Source organism: Cnephaeus nilssonii (genome assembly GCF_951640355.1).
Source record: "Cnephaeus nilssonii genome assembly, chromosome: 20".
In the NCBI taxonomy this organism is placed as follows: Eukaryota; Metazoa; Chordata; class Mammalia; order Chiroptera; family Vespertilionidae; genus Cnephaeus; species Cnephaeus nilssonii.
The window spans coordinates 43026040-43047343 of NC_137091.1; the positions used below are offsets into that span (position 1 = coordinate 43026040).

Sequence of the window (21304 nt, forward strand, 5' to 3'; positions counted from 1 at the left end):
GGGCCCATTAGGCCAGGCCAGAGGGGGGAGGGGCTGCAAGTGGTTGGCTGGCTGATTGGGGGTGGGGCCAGACAGCCAACTGCCTGCAACCCCTGCCCTCTCCCCCCTTCTCCCCCCCCCCCCGCTGACCCCTCCCCCTGGTCCAACTCCTGGTCGAACTCCCAGTCCAGGGGACAATTTGCATATTAGCCTTTTATTATATAGGATGGGGAGCTTGGCTTTGGGGGTTCCCATCCTGTGGGGGGGGGGGGGGTGGTAGAGATACGACCCCAGGATCCTGACCTCTGAAGTCCCTCGGGTGCCTGTGTCCCGGTCCTGGTCCCTGAGAGGTCCGGTGCCAAACCGGGCCTTAGAAGAGGAGGGTGGGCTTGGGTGCGGGGTGCTGACATCCTGATGCTCTCTCTGGAAAGTGAGGGTCTCAGAAGCCTGGACTTGCGTCCTGGAGGGGGCACCCCTGCAGGGGGGCTCGGGTGCAGGGTGTCCGCCTTGTCAGAAGAGGTTGCTGGGACCTCAGGTTCGCCTGGGGGGCGGGGCTCGGGCGCTAGTTCCTCCCGTGGAGTCTATAGATAGTGCCTGGACTACGGTGTTCCCCCACTGACTCCGGTACTCCTGCCGGTGGGCGGGGGGCCGAACCCCCCCATTGCTGGAAACCCCCCACCCCTGAAAAGGCCAGAGGGGCTGGCGCTGGGCTGGACCAGGGGGCGGGGCTCGGTGGGCGGGGCTCTGGCTGACCCCGCCCCGCCCCGCCCTCAGCGCTGTCCCCGCGTCTCCAAGTCTGCGAGGCCGCGGTGGGCGCCGAGAGCCACAGCCCGCGCCCGCCGGGCCGCCCCGGGTCTATGGGGCCACCCCGCTGCGCCGCCGGGCCGGCCCCACGCCGCGCCCGGTACCCGCCCCGCAGCCAGGTAACGAGGCTGGGGGTCCTGCGGGTCGGGAACGCCGCCGGCTGGCGAGAGGGGACGGGGAACACCTGGGTCCCGGAGGAACAGGAGGCCGAAACTCCGGTGTCCTGGGCGATCCAAACGCCCGTACCCCGAGGTGGGGGAAGGGGTACACGCTGTTCGGGTCCTGAGACCTGGGGGGCGGGGGGGTATGGACACCGGGCTGCGGAGGCTCGGGCGGCGCGGCTGCTGGGTGGTAGGGGAATCCGGGCGCCAGTCCTGGAGGAATGGACACCGAACTGAACACGCGCCTGGCTCTCGGGGGTCTGGATCCAGGACACCCGGCCCGAGCGCTGGGTCTGCCCTGGGAGCGTCCTCGGCGGGGGCCGGGTCCGCACGCTCGGGTCTTCCGGGAGGAAGTTGCGGTTGCGGGGATTTGGTGGCCCGGACACACGGCGCCACCCCAGGGGCTGGGGAGGTCCCTGGGCAGACCGTGGGGTGGGGTCCCTGCCCTTTGCCCCTACCTTCTTCGTCCAGCCCGGGAAATCGGCACGCCGCACTGCACTCCGGGGAACAGGGCTCCCGGGATGGGCTTGGGGGGCGGGTCCCCGGGCCAGGGGGCTCCGGGCGCTAGATGCCCGCGCGCCTGGGCCTGGCAGGCGCCCGCCCCCCGCCGGGCTTGGGCATGCTTGGCACGCAGCGCGCGGGCCGGTCGGATCCGTATGCGCGCCGCGTGCGCCCATTGGTATGCGGGAGCCGGCCCGGCGCGGGCGTGAGGCGGGCGCGCTGGCGGGCGGCGCGGGGGAGGTGGCGGCGGGGCACGTCCTCGCCCTGAGCTTCTCCCGGGCCCGGCAGGGTGAGAGCCGCGGGCTCCGTAGCGGGGCCTCCAGGGGGAGACTGAGGCACCATCCGGCTCCGGCTCCTTGCTGGCCCCCTGAGCCCCGCGCGGACCTCAGTTTCCCTAGCAGCCCTCTCCCGGGGTCCCCTTCGGACGCAGCACTGCCTCCGCTTCCTTTCCGCTGCAGGAGACGCGGATCTCGAGTCCCGCAGGCTGCTCCGACCCCGCCTGAGCGAGTCCCCGCGGAGATGGCGGCCCCCTGCCCCGGCGGCGGCGGCGGCGGCGAGGTCAGATGCGGGGCAGGGCGTGGGGGCGGCGTCCCGTGGGACTTTCTGCCGGGGCTCACGGTCAAGGCCCCGCCCGGACCCTGGTGAGCGAAGCCCCGCCCCCGGCCTGGCCCCGCCCCCGCCCCCGGCCGGGTCCGGGTGGAATTCACACTCGCGTCTGCCCCGTCCCGTGGGGCTAGAATTTCTTGCCCGGAGTTGCTCCACCGTCGTCCTGGAACCCACCCTCCGGTGTGGATCCTCCCAGCCCCTTCCTCGGGATCCACACCCGCACTCCTCACCCCCCGCCTCCTCCCCTCCCCTCTGATCCCCCCCATCTGTCCCCACCGCCGGCCGGTAACTTCACACCCGGTTCTGCCCCCGCCTCCAGAGTTGAATCCGCTTCCAACGCCCCATCCCGTCCCCTAGTTCCCAAAGGCGGGGCTCCCCTCCCCCAGGCCCCGCATCCCCGGACCCCGGGCCCCGCTGAGGCTCCCCGCGCGCCTCCCGCACAGCCTGCAGGCGCAACGCAAGGAGAAGTCCCGCAACGCGGCGCGCTCGCGGCGCGGGAAGGAGAACCTGGAGTTCTTCGAGCTGGCCAAGCTGCTCCCGCTGCCCGGGGCCATCTCCAGCCAGCTGGACAAGGCGTCGGTCGTGCGGCTCTGCGTCACCTACCTCCGCCTGCGCCGCTTCGCCGCGCTCGGGGCGCCGCCCTGGGGGCTGCGAGCCACCGGGCCCCCCGCCGGCCTCGGTGAGTGCGCACGCGCGGGGGTGGCGCGCGGAGGACCCGGGGCGCCCGCCCTCGCGCAGCTCCTGGATGCGGAGGGTGCGTGGAGTTTGGAGTCAGACCTTTCGTGGTGTCCCTGTCGGGTGTCTTACTCCCCACGCCTCAGTGTATTCACCTGAGAAACGGGCACACAGGGAGGGAAGAGTTCAGGAATGCTGGCCGCATCGAGGGCTTGGTGACCGCAGGGGTCAGACTAGTGAATGCGGTTGCTTTATCAGCGGAGATGAGTCATTGTTATCGCAAAGGAGACCCGTGGCTCCGTGAGTGGGTCGGAGGGGACCCAGCCTGGGCCTCCCACCCAGACCTGCGGGGACCCCGGGGGAGCACAAGGCTCCGGGGTCAGAATCCCAGTTCGAAAGGGACAGGGAGACAGCTCACGGGACGCCACCCAGCATGGGACCCGGGCAGGTCCCCGCATCTCTCTGCGCCTCCTTTGTCAAAGGGAATCGTGACGACACTTCTCCCTGAGGGCTCAGGAGGGGGTCAACCGGGTCATATGTGTAAAGACCCGGGTCCCCGCTGCTCGGAGTAATCAATCACTGTGTGGCCTCTATTGCCTTCCGGGTGACCCTGCGGGGCTGTTGGGAGCCTGTGGTTTATGGGGCACCTACTGTGTGCCTGCTGCTGCTCTGCGCTCTGGGGTCCAGCAGGAAACAGACTAGATAGTCCCTGCGCTGGACAGGCTGACGCCCTAGTGGCCAAGACTCGGTAACAAATAGAGAAACAATCGATAATGCATAGACAGAGACTACGTGAAACGCAGGTACAGAGATGCCTGCTTTTATGATTCTTCAGACTTTATTGACAGATACCTACAAGTGTGAGGTTATTACTTCTTTTTAAGCATTACTGCTTTACTCTAATGACTAGGAGATGGTGAATCGAATTAATCTCAGGTCACAGGGCATGGCCCCCCAGGCTAATATCCCACCCCAAAATAAGAGGTGTCCTTAGGGTGGGGTTGGGGGGGGTGTCTTCAATTCCCCTCCTGCCCCGGTCCCAGGGAGGAGGGGGGAGAGAAAATAGCATTGATTAAGTTCGCAATAAATCACCATTTAAATTTAAATAATCCAGCTTCCCAGGCGGTAATTAGGCGAATTGACTGGCACCGGGAGAATGCGGCATTAGAGCCTCTGATTACTGTCATTACCGCGAACAACATGTGCGCCCTGGGGATAAACATCTTGCCTATTGTCCCCGAGCCCAGGGAGAGAAGTGGGGAGAGAGCCCCACTGAAGCCTAGCACTGCCCCACCCCCCACCCCCATTACCTGGGTGGGGGGCAAGTCCTGGCAGGGACTCGCTGAGCTCACAGCACGGAGCAGGCAGAGCTCCGACCTCATCAGCCCCTGCCTGTACCCCAGAGCTGGTGGGGGAGGAACTGCAGGACGCCCTCTCATACCCCCAACATGAGGAAATTGGGGGCACCTCTGGCCCTACAAGGTCTCCCAACAAGAGGCCCAGCGCCTGCTTCCGTAGTTCCGATGGGTAAACTGAGGATGGCGTGTCAGCAGGAGTCAGAGAACAAAGCATTGAGCCTCCCATTCTCCAAAGGAGGGGGATCCCATGGCCTCCTCAATAACAGAAACAGCCCTGGCTGGTTTGGCTCCATGGATAGGGCGTCGGCCTGCAGACTGAAAGGTCCCAGGTTCGATTCCAGCCGAGGGCATGTGCCTGGGTTGCGGGCTTGATCCCCAGTGGGGAGCGTGCAGAAGGCAGCTAATCAATGATTCCTTCTCATCATTGATGTCTCTACTTCTCTCTCCCTCTCCCTTCCTCTCTGAAATCAATAAAAATAAAAATAACTAAAAGATAAAATAATAGGAATAGTAACAGTAATAATGCAGCACGGGTCAGACCCCGTGCCCAGCACTGCCTGTGCAGTAACTCGCTCTGTCCTCTCCAAGGCCTGAGGAGGGAGGCACCTGCGAGTCCCATCTCACAGAAGTAGGAAGAGGCCCAGCTGCTCTGCAGTTTACCTTCTCAGCCACCGTACTCATGGCTGTAGGTCTCCAGGGATGAGTCCTCCCTTGCAGCTCTCCACCTCGCTCTGTGCCTCAGTCTCCCGTCTGACAACAGAGGTCAAAGTCTAGTTCGGTGCCTGAGCGTCTGGGGAGAAGACAGCCTTGATTTCAAACCAGCATTGCCCGTTCATTCAACAAGCACCACTGAGCACTCCCCGGTGCCAGGCACGGTTCTCGGTGCCAGAGACGCAGCAGGGAACAGGACAAAGTCCCCGCCCGCCCTCAAGGGTCGGCCTGTAATTCCTGCGAGGTGGGCCCTCTGTCCCCCACGCCCTGACCTCCTGACCTCGCCTCCTCCTCTCACCTTTTCAACCCCCACTCTCAGCCCCAACACACACACTGGCCGTTCTTCAGAGAAGCTCGTACTGACCTCAGGGCCCTGGCACTTGCTGTGCCCGCCACCAGGAACTCCCTTCCCGCTGAACGTCTGCTCCCCAGTCAGCCTTCCCTGCCCATCCTGCTAAACATGGCAGCGGCCCCGCATTCCCTGCCTTCCTCTCCTGCCTTCTTTTCATCGCTCTCTTCGGACACCATACATCTCTTTTGTTCATTGTATGTCTCTCCCTCACGGCACCTTGTTCCCTGCGTCTGGGACACAGCAGCCTCATCCCACAGCTGGGTGACTGGAATGGAATGAGGGGAGAAAGAGTGAATCTTTTTTTTATATATATATATTTTATTGATTTTTTACAGAGAGGAGGGGAGAGGGATAGAGAGTTAGAAACATTGATGAGAAACATCCATCAGCTGCCTCCTGCACACTCCCTACTGGGGATGTGCCTGCAACCAAGGTACATGCCTTTGACCGGAATCGAACCTGGGACCCTTCAGTCCGAAGGCTGATGCTCTATCCACTGAGCCAAACCGGTTAGGGCAAAGAGTGAATCTTAGTTCACAAGTCAGGCATGACCTCTCTGAGGAAGTGACCTTTGGGCTGAGAGGGAAGGAGGGGAGGGAGCAAGCTATGAGAAGAGCTGGGAGCGCTTCCAGGCAGAGGCGCGGAGGCAGGCTGGTTGGAGGGAGTCTGGAGAGGAGGGAGTGAGGCGGGGAGTGGTCAGCAGGGGCCTGGGCCTGCAGGCCCCCCCAACGGGCTGTGGTGAGGACTTTGTTACCCCAACTGAGATGGGGGCCATGGTGATGGTGGGTGTGAGTGGGGGCAGGGAGCCCCTTAAGGGGGTGAGTGCAGTGGTCTCGGTGGGAGGTGGGGCACGGGGCCAGGGTGGGGGCTCTGGGCTGACAGGTGGTTGGATTCAGGTGAGGTCATGAGGGTACAGCCCATAGGACTTAGAGAAAATGGATGTTGGTGTGAGAGACAGAGAGGGGTTAAGGTGCAGGGCAAGGAACCACCCCAAAGGGTAGAGGTACACCCCAGGTTATCCATAGTAATACTGATAAGAATAGTGGCAAGACTCGGGATTTAGGCACTTACTGTGTGCCTGGCTCTGTGCTACTTACATGCACAAACCCATTCTGCTCACTCACTGGACCCATTTTACAGATCAGGCTGAGGAAAAGTAGAGGCAGAAGTGCCTCCCTCCAGCCCTCCGGCCCACACCCTCTGATTGTGGTGTGTGGTTCCTTCTCTCTGGCCTTGGCCTTCATAGGGAATGAAGTTCCAGCCCTTCTTCCCTCCCTCCACCCCCCCCCCCCCCAGCAATCCCTCCCGACCATTGGGATGGGAAGTGGAGGGGGACTCCTAAGGCCTGGGAGAGGCCTTCAGTCCCCAATCTGTAAGGGATGGTGGCAACTGGGACAGTTTTTCTTCTCCAGCAGAATCAGGCTCCAATAAAAAACAGCAAATGTTTGTTGAATGAGTGAGTGATGGTTGAGGTTTGGACGTGAGGAGAGGGCAAATCTAGGAGTAACGAGGGGGGCAAATCTGGGAGTAACTACTTTGGGGGAGAGAGAAATTGAGGTGTTTGGGTAGGAGAGGAGGAAACACAGGGGCAGGAGTTGGGGAATTGCAGGGTTTGAGGAGGGAGAGCCTGGGGGTAAGGAAGCCCACCGGTCCGTGGTCAGTGATGGGACAGACCCCAGCGCTCCCCATCCCAGGGGACAGGCCCGGTGTTCTGGGGGAACAGCCAGGGGCGGAGCCCTCCCCGCACGCCCGCCCCCGCCCCCGTCCCGACGCGCCCATTAACGCTGTTAATTGCAGCCGTTCAGTCTGACCTGGGCTGATCCTCCGAGAGGGAAAATGAAGGAATTAGCAAAAATGACAGGGGAAAATTGCAACAATTAGCAAGCAGCATTGTTCCCGCCTGTCACCCGCCTTGTTCGCGCTGCATCTCGGGGGAGGGGTCCCCGTTAGTCACCCCACCCCCACTCCCAGTTATTGTTCTTGGAGCTCCAGGCAAGGGTGGGAAAAGGATGGAACCGCGCGGGGTTGGGAGAGCGCCGGGGAGGAGGGGGCGTGGCCTAGACCCCGGGGGGCGGGGCGGGGCGGGGCGCTGCGCCCTGATTGGCGGAGGGGCGTGTTTTCGCCGCCTGGTGTTTGGATGGTCTGGAAATAACAATAGTAATCACACTATTAATACTCATTGTGGCTCCGCATTTCCCGGCACCTGCTGTGGGTCAGGCCGTGCGAGGCCCTTTCTAGAAGTTCCTTAAGCTGACTGAGGGCTCAGCCCGCCTGGGAGGGCTCTGCTCTTAGCAAACCCACTTGGCCGAGGAGGAAACTGAGGCACAGAGAGGGGAAGCGACTGGCCCCAGCGCCGCCCCCCCTCCCCTCCCCTGCTCCCCGCATTGGGCTAGATCCAGACCCAGCCAGTCCCACCCTTGTCAAGCCCTGTCGGGCAGGGGGCATAGCCTCAGGTCCCCTGGCCCCCAGCCCAGACCAAAGCAGGGGCAGGGGGTTGGGGCGTGCCTTGAGGTCCTCCATCAAACCCCGCCAGGTGGGGGACACTGCCTGAGATCCCCTGTCAAGCCCCGCTGGGTGGGGGGCATGGCCTCAGGTCACCTGGCCTGGCACTGGAGTGGGGGGTGCAGCCTGAGGTCCCCTAGCCTGACGCCAGGGCAGGGGGTGGGGCCTGAGGTCCTCTGTCAAGCCCCACAGGGGTGGGAGAAGGCGTAGCCTCAGGTCCCTGCTGATGCTCGTTAAGGCTCCTTATGGGAACTTGGCCTCAGCTGTGGGTGCAGCCATCTTTGTGACGGAGTGGTGGTCAATTAGCACATTCCCTCTTTATTAGATAGGATAATATTCTATGGTCTGAATACAGCACGCTTTGTTTATCCATTCGTCAGTTAGCGGACATTTGTTTCCACCTCCGGCTGTGAGGAACAGTGCTGCTGTGAGCATTTATGTACAGGTGTTTGCTAGAGCATGTTTTTGATGCTTTGGGGCATATGCCTACAAGTGGAATCTCTGGGTCAGATGGTAATTCCGTGTTTAACTCACTGAGGACCCACCGAACTGTTTTCCAGAGCAGCTGTGCCATTAACATTCCCACCATCAATGCACGGGGGAGGGCGGGTGTGCAGTTTGTGTGTGTGTGTCTGTCTGTCTAGCCATCCTAGTGGGTGTGAAGTGGTCTCATTGTGGTTTTGATTTGCATTTTGCTAATGGCTAATGAGTTTAAGCATCTTTTCATGGGCTTATTAGCTATTTGTATCTCTTGCTTGGAGAAATGTCTATTCAGGCCCTTTGCTCATGTTTCAATTGGGTTGTTGTTGAGTTCTAATTTCCTTATCTCTTTCTCTGTTCCTTTAGATCTCTCTGTACGTTTCTCTGTCCATCTACTTGTCTCTCTGTGCCTTTGTCTCTCAATCTCTGCGTGTGCTCTGTTCCTGTCTCTGTGTGTGTGTCTCTTTCTCCTTTTCAGTCTCCTCTCTGCCTCCTTCTCATCCTTCAGGTCTGAGCTCAGCTACTCCCTCTCTCCCTTCAACAGGCCTCACCACCTTCCTCTTCATTTCACATATCTATTTATTATTATTATTTATTAAATCCTCACCTGAGGATATTTTTCCATTTATTTTAGAGAGAGTAGAAGAGAGAGGGAAAGACAGAGAGGAATATCGATGTGAGAGAAACATGTCGATTGGTTGCCTCTTGCAAGAGCCCCTACCAGGGTCCGGAGGCCCGGGAGGAGCCTGCAACCAAGGAACGTGCCCTTGACCAGAATCAAAACCAGGACCCTTCAGTCTGCAGGCCGATGCTCTATCCACTGAGCAAAACCGGCTAGGGCCACATAATCTATTTGCTTCCTCATAGCTCAGATGATAATTCCTTGTTCATTTTTTACTTGTTTATGTGCCATGGCCTGGGTGCCCGTGAGGGTAGGAGGGGGCTGTCTGGGTCACCCCAGTGTTCCCAACACAGAGCCTGGCCACAGGTGCTCAGAGAGAGTTTGCTGGATGGATGGATGGATGGATGAATGAATCCCTTTCTCTATCCCCTGGTGTCTCTCTGTCTCTCTGTCTGTCCAGCCTACCTCTGCCCCTCTCACTCCTCCCCACATCCCAGGTCTCTCCCCCACAGGGCCGGGGGCCCCTCAATACCCCATGATGGCTACAGGACTGGGAGGAAGAGAGGAAATTCGTAGCCTGGTTCCCTGGGGTCCTTCCCAGAAGGCCAGGGTCGGCCAGACCGCAGGCCCCAGCCTCACCGGTCCCTCTGTCCCCAGCCCCAGGCCGCAGGGGCTCCGTGGCCCTGGTCTCCGAAATCTTCGAGCAGCACCTGGGAGGACACATCTTGCAGGTGAGGCCCCTTCCCTTCCTGCTGCTCCGTGCTGCCACCTGGTGGCCTCCTCGGAGAACAGCACCCTTCTCTCCCGCATCCGTCGCAGGAGAGCACCCGGACTGGGAGGCGCATGCTGGGGCCCCCCTTCCAGGGCCAGTGAAGCCCCGTCCTCCCCTCCCCAAAAAATAATCCATCCTGGCAGAGATAAGATTTCAGAGCCTCTTACAGAGGCCAGGCCCTCCTCTCCCCCTCCCTGTCTCTCCCACTCTAGTCCCTGGATGGCTTTGTGTTTGCCTTGAACCAGGAGGGGAAGTTCCTCTACATCTCAGAGACCGTCTCCATTTACCTGGGTCTCTCCCAGGTAAGGACCTCAGCAGGCTGCCTGGACTGGCCCAACCGCCATCTCCCTGGGCCGCCCGGGCATCCCCCTCCTCTCTCCTGACCTCACCATCCCAGCGTGAAAAAGGGACTGGATCCGTGGTTCCCAAAGGGCGTTCCTTGGAACCCCACATGGCATCCAACATGGCTCCTCCTCACAGGCAGAGGAGGGTTATCGGAGTCACGGGTCAAAGGAAAAATAATTTAAAAACAAAACAAGCCCTAGCCGGTTTGGCTCAGTGGATAGAGCGTCGGCCTGCAGACTGAAGGGTCCCGGGTTCCATGCAGGTTAAGGGCACATGCCTGGGTTTCAGGCTCCATCCCCCGTAAGGGGCGTGCAGGAGGCAGCCAATCAACGATTCTCACCATTGGTGTTTCTCCCTCTCCCTTCCTCTCTGAAATCAATAAAAATATTTAAAAACAAAACAAAAAGTAACAGGTCAATTTGAAAGAAGCAAATGAGCAGAAAGACCAGTTTGCCGATGAGTGGTGGCCAAATACACCATATTGACCCAAAGTTGTTTCTTCTTCACAGTTTTAAAAGATCACAACAATTTATGTAGGCGGGGCTTGGGATCTGCGAGCGCTGAAAGGTTTTCTGTGGCGTTTGAAAGCCCCTGTGTCCGGAGTCCTGGCTCCTTGTGGCATCGTAGGCCTCGCCGATCCTGTCCACACCAATTGCTACCAACTTTTATTGTTTTTAGAAAGATTTTGGCGGATGGTAAACTTCAACAATTCAGTGCTTTGGCCTCTGTGCGCAGCTTTTTGCGAGTTGTTGATTTCTGGAGGAGGATGAACCAGAAGGAAGGGGAATATGAACAAGAGGGAGGGAGGGAGGGAGAGGGAGGGGAGGCTTGAAGCTGGTGTGGGAAAGGCTGGAGGAGGGGAGGAGTTCAGGGGATGACCCCAAGCCTTGGGGCAGTGGGAGCCACGGGAGGGGTTTTGTTTTCTTTTGAATTGTTGACATTACAGATGTCTCTCCCCACCCCCCTTACCCACCTCCACCAGCTCTGGGAGGTGTCTGAGGGGAGGAGGGCCATGGCTGGATGAGTAACCTATGGAGGGTCCCCATTTGAGTGGGGACTGAAGGCCAGACGACCAGTGAGGATGCTGGGGCAGGAACACAGCGGGGAGAAGACGGGCCTGGATTGGGGGAGACGTGGGACTGCTGCGAGATTTGGGGGGAATTGAATGCAAAAGTTTGCCTGACTCAAATGTCCTCATTCCACTGTTGTATCTTGAACCCCGTTCCTGCTGGGACATCCTGTGATTCATTTCAGGGCACAGCTGTTTGCTGTAAGTTAGAGGCTATGATACCTCCCCACCCCAACTCCCTACACAACTTCTTTTTTAAAAAATACATGTTTTTTATTGATTTCAGAGAGGAAGGGAGAGGGGGAGAGAGAGAGAAACATCAGTGATGAGAGAGAATCATTGATCGGCTGCCTCCTGCACACTCCCCACTGAGGATCGAGCCCGCAACCTGGGCATGTGCCCTTGACCGGAATCGAACCTGGGACCCTTAAGGCTGTATATCGACGTTCTATCCACTGAGCCAACCTGGCTAGGGCCCTACACAGCTTTTTAGCAGACTAGGCGGGCAGAAAGTCGTTAGTAATCGCTGGCTTTGAAGAGGGAGGGCAGGGAAGAGCCGAGGTTAGTCTCCTCCTGTACAAATGTTCCTTTTGCCCTGGCCCGGTGACAGAGCCTGGGCCTGCGCACTGAAGGGTCGAGGTTCAATTCCGATTCCCGGTCAAGGGCACATACCTGGGTTGCTGGATCCAAGGCAGCCTGTGTGAAGCAACCAAGCGATGAAACTCTCTCACATTGATGTTTCTCTCTCTCCTCCCTTCCTTCCCACTCTCTCTAAAAAATCAATGGGAAAAAATGTCCTCAGGTGAGGGTTTAAAAAAAACTTTTAAAAAATTCTAATAAAAACACAAGATTGGCATGAAGTACTCCTGCCTGTAAGCGAATGAACAGTTGGCCAAAGGGGGGGGGGGAGGGGGGAGGCGGGGGGGGGGTAAGGGGGGTGTGCGCAGTGACTGTGCGCACCTTACCCGCCCCTGTATTCCTTTCCTTCGCCGGCAGGTGGAGCTGACGGGCAGTAGCGTCTTCGATTACATCCATCCTGGGGACCACTCAGAGGTCCTGGAGCAACTGGGCCTGCGGACCCGGACCTCCGGGCCCCCCACCTCACCCTCAATCCCCTCCTCTTCCTCCTCTTCCTCCTCGCTCGCTGATACTCCTGAGATGGGTAATTCCAAGGGCCCCCAAAGAATGAGGCCTGACGCAGGGACAACGGGTACATTGTATCCAGCGATGTTACATTTAAACAAAACCCGCTCTCCTTTAGAGTTGTGCAAAACAAGTTTTTAGAGTCTAGATTGAGGCAGGAAGACTTGGCTCCCTAAGATTGCCTGAATCCCCAAGATTTTGAGCTTTGGAAAGATCCCTCTGGCAGCCTGTGGGTGACGGGTAAATAACGGTGCGCGCTTATTGGGCGTTTGCATGTGCTGTGCCGCTAAGTACTCAATTTCATTGAATCCTAACCACAATCCCACAGAGCAGGACCTGTAATTCTCTTCGTGTTACAGAGGGGGAAACTGAGGCACAGCACAGCAAGGTTAAGTTGTCTGTCCTAGGTCACAGCTGTAAGTTGAGCTAGATTCCAATGCCGGTTTCTCTGGCTCCAGGATCTAGTATGCTCCTCACCCCTCTTTCCAATGGAAAATTCCACTCCACGTGGAGGAGGGAGGGTGTTGGATTACCCTGACAGTTCCTTTTAGCTCTGAGGTGCGGAGGGGACGACTGTGAGGTCAACTTTCCTGTAAATAAGATTTTCTAACATGGGGTTTGCTTTGCACCAAAACCATCTGAGTTGTCAGCAGTGATTGCAAGTTTGGGGAGATGTGTGGGGCATGCGGGGGGCCGTGAGGATGTTTGCACCTCAATTTGAGGCCCAGGGTCATCTGGGTGTGAGCACATTTATGCCTGTACCAGGGGCCTATAGACTAGTCGCTCTTTGTGAGTCTTCTCTGTTGCCATACCCTGATGCCCTGCTCTGTGCTGGGCAGGGCTGGGCACACAGTAGTGACCACAGCCCCAGCCCCACCCTCCAGGGCGCACCGTCCAGTGAAGGAGGTGGCTATGCCCAGCGGGGGCAGGTGTGGTCTAAGCCCCCAGACAGGCTCCGACCTGGGCGGGGGGAGGAGATGGCTGACCTCAGAGGGTGTCAGTGGGACGCAGTTCCTGCCCAAGTGTTGGGTCCCAGGGAGAAGCTGGGCTTCCTCGCCAGCGTCCCAGGAGCCCGGCAGCTGCAGGGCGGAAGGACGGGGTCAGAGCTGAGCTTAGAAAGGCCGCTGCTTGGAGGGAGGTCAGCGTAGCTGCCAAGGAGCTTGTGGAACCGTCAGGCGGTGGGCCCGAGTGCAGCCCGGCCCGGCCTCTGGCTGCTCTGAAGGGGGCAGGGAGGGGGCGCCCACGTGTGTCTCCTCCTGAGGACCCCACAACTCTCCTTCACCCCGCCCCAGAGGCCAGCCCCACCGAGGCGGCCCCCTCCTCCCGGGCCCAGGAGCGCTCCTTCTTCGTCCGTATGAAATCCACCCTCACCAAGCGCGGCCTGCACGTCAAGGCCTCGGGGTACAAGGTGGGCGTCCTCGCGGGGTACAAGGTGGGCGTCCTCGCTGCCCCGGGGGGGGGGTACGGGGAGAGGAGGGGGAGCTCCCGTGCTCCTGCCGGCCCTGTCCCGCGCCCAGCGCCTGGGGGTGACAGCGGGAGCCACCCCCCCCCCCCCCCCGGCACCCGCAGGTCATCCACGTGACCGGCCGCCTCCGGGCCCGCGCCCTGGGCCTCGTGGCCCTCGGCCACACGCTGCCCCCGGCCCCGCTGGCTGAGCTGCCGCTGCACGGACACACGGTCGTCTTCCGGCTCAGCCTGGGGCTCACCATCCTGGCCTGTGAGAGCAGGTAGGGGTGGGGCACCGCCCCGAGGGGCTGGGCACTGGGGGGCCGCGGGAGGCGGGAGAGCTGCCGAGGGAGAGGGGTAGGCTTGGGGGCGGCTCTGGGGGTGGAGGGCTGTGCCTTCGGGGGTCCGCGCGCTCCCTTCGGGGCGCCCTGGGCAGAGCTTCGCCCCTCCTGGCCCATCTCCCGGCCCCTCGGGTCCCTCCTCGCCTCCTGCCCCGCGCGGAGGGGCAATGAGACCGTGAGAGGGGACCCTCGCCCGGGCTGCCACCTGCCTCCAGAGGAAGAGTGGCGACCCCAGGGGACTGCAGAGCCAACCCCCCCCCCTCAGAGTCAGCGAGCACATGGACCTGGGGCCCGCGGAGCTGGTGGGCCGCAGCTGCTACCAGTTTGTCCACGGACAGGACGCCGCCAGGATCCGCCAGAGCCACCTGGACCGTGAGGACCCCCCCTTGCTGGGCCGCCCCAGGCCTCAGTCCCCGCTCCCCGAAGTCCTGCCTGGGGTGATCCCGGTCCCTCCCCTCCCGTTACCAGCTCCAGGGTCTCAGCTCAGAGCAGAGGCACAGCAGGGAGCCCCGAGCGGGGCCGGCGCGGTGGGAGCGGGTTGGCTGCGGCCTCTGACCCACCCCAGCACCGGTGCTGCCTTCTGACGGGCTGTCCCCCTCTGTGTACGGCCTTTCTCTTCTCCCACCATCTCACCCTTCCTGTTCCCCATCTTTCCCTGCCCGCCTGTCTCATCTCCCTCCGCCTGTCCTCCTGTCTCCCATCCCTCTGGCCCTCCGGCCCCGGGCTGGGCCCAGTGCTGGACAAGGGCCAGGTGGTGACCGGCTACTACCGCTGGCTGCAGCGCGCGGGGGGCTTTGTGTGGCTGCAGTCCGTGGCCACCGTGGCTGTGAGCGGGAAGAGCCCGGGGGAGCGCCACGTGCTCTGGGTCAGCTACGTGCTCAGGTGAGGGCTGCAGCCGCCGTCCCACAGGGCTGGGCCACAGAGAGGGCTTCCAGAAGGGGACAGGCCGGGAGGGGGCTGAAGCAGGAAGGGGACGGGGACAAAGAGCAAAGGGCTGGAAGCGGGGTGTCCTTGCCGCAGGAAGCAGAGGAGTGGGGAGCGGATGGCAGTATCGGCCAGGCTGAGGGCCTGGACCTGATCCTGGGGCACTGGGGAGCCATGGCGGGGTTAGAGCTGGAGAGGGTCACAGCCCACCCTGCTTTGGGGAAGGCCCCTCCCCCCCGCCCTGGTTGCTGTGAAGAGGGGGGCAGCTGGGGCAGGTGCTGGGAAAGGCCAGGCCATGCAGGTGAGGAGGTGGCCACGCCTCGGTCTTCGCTGGGCCCGGACCCGCCCCAGAGGGGCAGCAGTTCGGCAGGAAGACACAGGAGCAGCAGGAGCCTGGGGGACACCTCGGAGTGACATCCAGGGGCCGCACCCATGTGGCCTCGGGGTGGGGCCACGCTGGGCCACAAGCCAACTTGGCGTCTGGGGTCCCGTCACGAGGCCTGAGTGCTTTGGGGTGGAGAAGCTATACTCACTGGGGCGGGGTGTTCTGTACTCAGATGGGCAGGGCACACGCCTCTGCCCCCCACAAGCCTGGGGGGGCAGGGGCGTGTGCCCTCACCCAGGAACCTGGCTCCACCCCGTCTCGTCGCAGCCAAGCGGAGGGTGGCCACACACCTCTGGATGCCTTCCAGCTTCCAGCCGGCACGGCCCTTGAGGACGCATCCAGCCCCGAGCCGGAACCCGCCGGTGAGCCCCCTCCCACCGACCCGGAGGCTCCCAGGGACCCCTGGCACCCGGACTGTCCAGCACAGAAGCCACTAGCCACAGAGGGCTGGCTGCTTACGTTAAAACTGAAAATTCAGGTTCTCAGTCACACTCGCCACACTACAAGCATCTGTAGCCCGCGGCCCATGCGTTGTATGGCGTAGACACAGCGCATCCTCGTACCCAGGACAACTGTTAGCCCCGGGCTAGACCAGGGCTTCCCAGTCTCCGCTCCACCGCAGTTAGGGACCAGGCGACCTTTGCTTGGGGGCTTCCTGTGCATTGTGGGGTCCTCCGCAGCATCCCTGACCTCTCTCCACTGGATGCCAGGAGCACCCTCCTCCCCGGTTGCGACAACCAAACAAAGTCCCCAGACAGAGCCCGGTGTCCGTCCCCCGGGGGGAACCCGCCCAGCGGAGACCCACTGCGTCTTCCCACGGATGGCCAGACTGAGGGCTGGTGCGCACACCCACAGCACCCTTCCCATCTCCTTCTAGAGCCAGCGCCTCCAGTGCGAGGGAAGCAGGCTGCCCCCCCAGATGAGGAGGAGACCCCCCAGACCCAGGGCAAGTGCATCAAAGTGGAGCCCGGCCGTGGGGACACGAAAGACCCGGAGGACAGTGGAGACGAGGAGCCAGTGGGCCACCCGGCCCCGCCCCGGCGCGAATTCACGTCTGTCATCCGGGCGGGGGCCCAGAAGCAGGACCTCGTGCGGCCGTGGGGCCTGGTGCCTCCTGGGGACGCCTCACCTTCCCTGCTCCACGCGGGCTTCCTGCCCCCCGTCGTGCGGGGCCTGTGCACGCCCAGCACCATCCGCTACGGCCCCACGGAGCTGGGCCTCATGTACCCCCATCTGCAGAGGCTGGGCCCAGGCCCCCCCTTCCCGGAGGCCTTCTACCCACCCCTGGGCCTGCCCTACCCGGGGCCCACGGGCACCAGGGTGCAGCGGAAGGGGGACTGATGACCAGGAGAGCCTCCTGCAGAGCTGGACCCTGGGGGGTGGGGGACAGGGCTCTCAGACCATCAGCGCTCTGGAAGAATTAAAGACCTGCTCCCCATCTGTGGCTTGGTCTCTGGGGGCTGTGGAGCCCCTCTCTCCTTCCTCCCACCCCTTCCCTCAGCCCTCCACCCCCCGCAGGCCCAGCCTGCCCATCACAGGAACCACCACTTGGAGGAAGGGAAGGGTCAGGTTTAATGTCCTGGTCCTTGGACCCTGGCCAGTCTGAAGCGGCCTCAGGCCTCAGGTCCCTGGTCCTTCCCCCTGGCCCTGCTGCTCACTCCGGCGGTGGTCGTCCCGCTTCATCCGGGCCTTCCGCAGCGGCCGTCCCATCGTCCTCAGGCACCAGTTCCACGTCCAGCTCCAGCTGGCCCATGTAGAGGCCGACAGCGCAGGCCCAGAGCAGGCCCGCGGCCAGCACGGCACCCACGCCTGCAGCCGCGCCCCCCAGCGAGAGCTGCATAGGTCCCCGCAGCGATGCCAGGCCCACCACGTAGGAGGCGCCGCCCCACACCACGCACAGGCCACCCAGCAGGAAGAAGCCTGTGGGAGAAGGCGGAAGCCAGGATCAATGAAGGGGAGGCCTGGGGTCCCGGGTGGGGGATGGGGGACTAGGAAGGAAGGCCGAGGGGGAGGCAGATCCTGGAGACAGGGCGTCAGGGGACTGAGGTGGACTCAGAGTGGGATGGGGCAAACTCAAGGGCAGAGCAGGGGTCAGGGGTAGTACAGAGCCACGGCACTGGGCGTGAGACGGTAGCAGAGGGGTGCCAAGGACTTGGAGGTGGGGTCCAGGATCAGAGGAAGGGTGGGAGCAAAGACAGAGTTGGAGGGGCAGGGGCTGGGACTAGGACCCTTGTCTTTGTTGAGAAGTCAGACTGGAGCGGCAGACCCACAACCATGCCCTGGACCACCCACTCTGATGGGCAGTGGGGTGCGTGGGAGGTGGACACAGTGAGGGTGAGATGGCTTTTGGTGGGGGAAGAATGGGGGGTTCTATACTTACTATTGGGGCGATGGGGCAGGAGGGAATCTACACTCACCAGTGTTGGGGGGGCATCCACACTCCCTGGTGGGAGCAAGAGCGGGGATCTGCACTCACCATAGGCAGCTTCCCGACCCATGTCACTCTGCATGAAGGAGATGACCCCGATGCCGGATGCCAGGAGGCCATTTCGAAACCAGGAGAGGAAGGCTTGGAGGGACGGGGGAGATGGGAGAGAATCAGCACCAGCCAAACCCTGCCCCCAAAGTGCCTCAGCCCAGACAGTCAAACTGAGGGGCTTGTCATCCCACCACCCCATCCTGCTCCAAATTCCCACCATGACTTGGCAGCCTCCCCCAATAACCTTATTCTCCATCTCTGAGCCCCGCTTCCCCAAACTCTGCAATGCCGAATACTCAAGACAGTCTGCAAAATCTGCAGGATCTGGAACCAAAATTGCAGAACCTAAATCTGAGGACAGGAAGACCCCAAGATGTCATCTTGGTCAGCCCCCTCCCATGGGCTGCCCTCTCACTTCTTTCTCAGACCTCCTGACAAACTGTTCCCCGACCCAGGCTTGATGGCTTTCACATCCTGGTGTAGTGCTAACAGGCTACAAACTCCCCATCCCTACATCCTCTTAGCCCAGGCCTCTCCCAGGCTGGCACGAGGCCCCGCCCCCTGCAGCCTGGATCACCTCGCCCTCCAATCAGCCCATAGCTATCTTTCTATTGGTTGTCCCTCCTCCAATCAGGAACTTCCCCCTCTTCGGTATCGATCCACACTCCCGCCTTAGGCGGGGTGGTCCCCTCTTCAATGCGAACTGGCCCCTCCATCGCGGACCCCTCGGTAGACACTCCCCCGACCTTGGCCTTCTTTGGCGGCCTCTCTCGTCCCGACAGCACAATTTCATCCGGATGCCCGTCCTAGGCCGCCCGGCCTCTCCGATCCCCACTGCACCCCACTGCCCCGTCCCACCCACAAGCCCTTCTCCTCTGCGGACACACTGCGCTCTGCAGCCAGCGCTTCCCTGCGCGTACACGGAAGCCTTCTCCCTCCCGAGTCCGGGCCCAGTCTCCAGCCGAAGCCCCACCCCCTCTCCCACTCGCGCGCGCGGACAGCCTGTCCATCCCGACCCCCGTCCGTCTGCAGCCGGCCGACCCTCGACCCAGCCTGCCAACCTGTCTCATGAGCCTTCCGGAGGAGCCAGGCGTCCGCGCGGTCCAGCTCGGACACGGGGGGCGGCGAAGCCCCGGCGCGGGGGCCGTGACCAGGGGCGAAGGACCCCCGGGCGCCCCCGCTCCGGGGCCGCGGAGGCGGCAGCGGCAGCCCCCGGAAGTGTATTCGGGCCAGGCGGGCGGCCCGAGCCCACCACCAGCCGCCTCCCATGGTTCCCACTACGACCGCCGCGCAGCGCTCCGCCTCACAAGCCGCCCGTAGGCTAAAATACACGTCAATCACACTTAGAGGTTCATTGATTCGCTGTTCGCCTGTCAGTGCGCACCGTCCATTGGTCAGAATGGCAGCAATTCCCTCCTCTCTCATCTGTGCCGGTACTAGACGTCCCACCTTGCTTCAGCTGCTGGACTAGGAATCCCAGCGATCACTGTGCCGGGGGAAGGCGGGTCTTCAGAAGCTGGAGGCGCAATGTCTGCCGGGACTGGTAGTTTTTGTTGATAATTTTAATTCCAATAGCCAAAATCCCAAAACTCTTAATTTAGAACTTTTGCAAAATCTCGAAGAGCCCAGAGGAGAAAGTGCAATAAATCCCACCAAGGAGCGGTTACTGCTATATTTTGTTATAATCCTGTCGTGTCTTTTTTCTATGCAGATGTAAAATAAGATGCCCTTAGATAAATAATTTTTTTTTCAGATAATAAATCAGTGGTATTGATTATTTTTCCACAGCGTAATTTTAAAACACATATTTATTTTGAATATGGGACAAGATGCAAAAGTTACAAAAACGTCTGATGAAAAGTAATTAGCGGCCTTGGTCAGATAGCTCAGTTGGTTAGTGTCCTTCCCATACATTAAGGTTGTGGGTTTGATCCCGGGCCAGGGCATATACAGGAATCAACCACTGAACGTGTAAATAAGTGGAACAACAAATTGATGTTTCTCTCTCTTACATCAATAAATTTTTTTAAAAAAGTAATTCCCACCCTGTGCCCCAGCCAGCCAGTTCCCACCATGTCCCACAAAATCAAGTTTAATGGTTCATACTGATGCATTATAAGTGATCCCAGGGCCTAGGCAGTTTCCAGACTTCCCTGTTATAAGCCACTGTAGTTTCCTTGTAGGTGTAAGCCTATGCTGGAGCCGGGACCCGATCTCACTGTCAAACTTCAGCCTCCAGCTTCTGCCTCTGGGTCCACACAAGTCTTTATATATCTCCTGCTGACCTTAAAAATAAAACTCATTTTAAAAAATATATATTTTATTGATTTTTTACAGAGAGGAAGGGAGAGGGATAGAGAGCTAGAAACATCGATGAGAGAGAAACATCGACCAGCTGCCTCCTGCACGCCCCCTACCGGGGATGTGCCTGCAACCAATGTACATGCCCTTGACCCGAATCGAACCTGGGACCTTTCAGTCCGCAGAGCGACGCTCTATCCACTGAGCCAAACTGGTTTCGGCTAAAACTCATTTTTGTTTTGTTTTGTTTTTATCAGCAAAAATGGGTTTATCCGGGAATAGCAAAAAATTGCAATTTGGGCAAGCAAGTTATACAAAAACCATAGGCAAGTCCAACAAAGGAGAGAAACATTATTTAAGAAAAAAAGGAAGAGGTTGGGAAATCCACTGGAGAAAAAGGAGAGTTCAGGGAGATGATGTTTCTCATTGGCTGAGCTGATGGGATAGTCAATTTCTCCTAGGAGATGCAATGTACATATTTTCCTGTTGGGGCTTATAACTGACTAGAGGCCCCGCGCACGAAATTCGTGCATGGATAGGGTCCCTAGGCCTGGTCTGTGATCAAGGCCAGGCGTCCGCCGCCACCCACCCCTGGTTCCCAGTTCCCCATCGGGCAATCGGGGCCTGCGGGCTGGGGGCAGCTCCTGCATTGAGCATCTGCCCCCTGGTGGTCAGTGCACGTCATAGCCAACCGGTTGTTTTGCCGTCTGGTGGAATTGCATATTATGCTTTTATATATATAGATGATTCTTTCCTGTTGACTTTTTTTTCCTGCTTGGTCCTGTCTGTAACTGACAATTCTTCCTGTAATTGACATCAAGTGGTACTGTGTGAGAGCTCCCCCTTGTGGCCTCCCAACTTAATTTGTTAGGTTTTCTTTTATTAATGTTCACAGTCCTTACTACACTGTCATAATGATCTCTATACTTATCTGTCTCTGCCATCAGTCTATCAGCTTCCGATGGACATAGTTCTTTTTAAAAAAATGTATTTTTATTGATTTCAGAGAGGAAGGGAGAGGGAGAGAGAGATAGAGACATCAATGATGAGATAGAATCATCAATCAGCTGCCTCCTGCACACCACACACTGGAGATTGAGCCCACAACCCGGGCATGTGCCCTGACCAGGAATCGAACTGCAACCTCCTGGTTCATAGGTCGACACTCAACTGAGCCACACCTGCTGGGCTGGACTTAGTTTTTGATTGACCATCTCCATGTCCCCCAACTCAATATAGGTAGAGGACTTGGACATTCACTAATGGTTTTGTGTGTGTGTGTGTGTGTGTGTGTGTGTGTGTGTGTGTGTGTGTGTGTTTGTGTGTGTGTGCCAGGAATTGTGCTGGG

General features: G+C 59.9%; 2 protein-coding genes across 4 annotated transcripts; one reads left to right on the forward strand and one right to left on the reverse strand.

Moving 5' to 3' along the window:
- Positions 1-851: 851 nt before the first annotated feature.
- On the forward strand, positions 852-16628 carry NPAS1 (neuronal PAS domain protein 1). Of its 3 annotated transcripts, none has more exons than XM_079759478.1 (12): positions 852-902; positions 1904-2086; positions 2495-2730; positions 9409-9482; positions 9736-9825; positions 11934-12099; positions 13373-13488; positions 13650-13807; positions 14133-14239; positions 14602-14749; positions 15444-15538; positions 16054-16628. In XM_079759478.1, the coding sequence occupies exons 2-12, from the start codon at positions 1965-1967 to the stop codon at positions 16515-16517; spliced, it is 1776 nt and encodes a 591-aa protein (XP_079615604.1). In that variant the 5' UTR covers positions 852-902; positions 1904-1964; the 3' UTR covers positions 16518-16628. The 3 variants fall into 3 exon arrangements, with proteins under 3 accessions (XP_079615604.1, XP_079615605.1, XP_079615606.1); XM_079759479.1 differs by lacking the exon at positions 852-902 and adding an exon at positions 1727-1734; XM_079759480.1 differs by lacking the exons at positions 852-902; positions 9736-9825 and having other exon boundaries at positions 1728-2086.
- A 102-nt stretch (positions 16629-16730) lies between these two features.
- Positions 16731-18970, reverse strand: TMEM160 (transmembrane protein 160). The gene is made up of 3 exons (XM_079759481.1): positions 18717-18970; positions 17653-17745; positions 16731-17096 (listed from the first exon to the last, which is right to left on the reverse strand). The coding sequence occupies exons 1-3, from the start codon at positions 18922-18924 to the stop codon at positions 16831-16833; spliced, it is 567 nt and encodes a 188-aa protein (XP_079615607.1). The 5' UTR covers positions 18925-18970; the 3' UTR covers positions 16731-16830.
- Positions 18971-21304: the final 2334 nt, after the last annotated feature.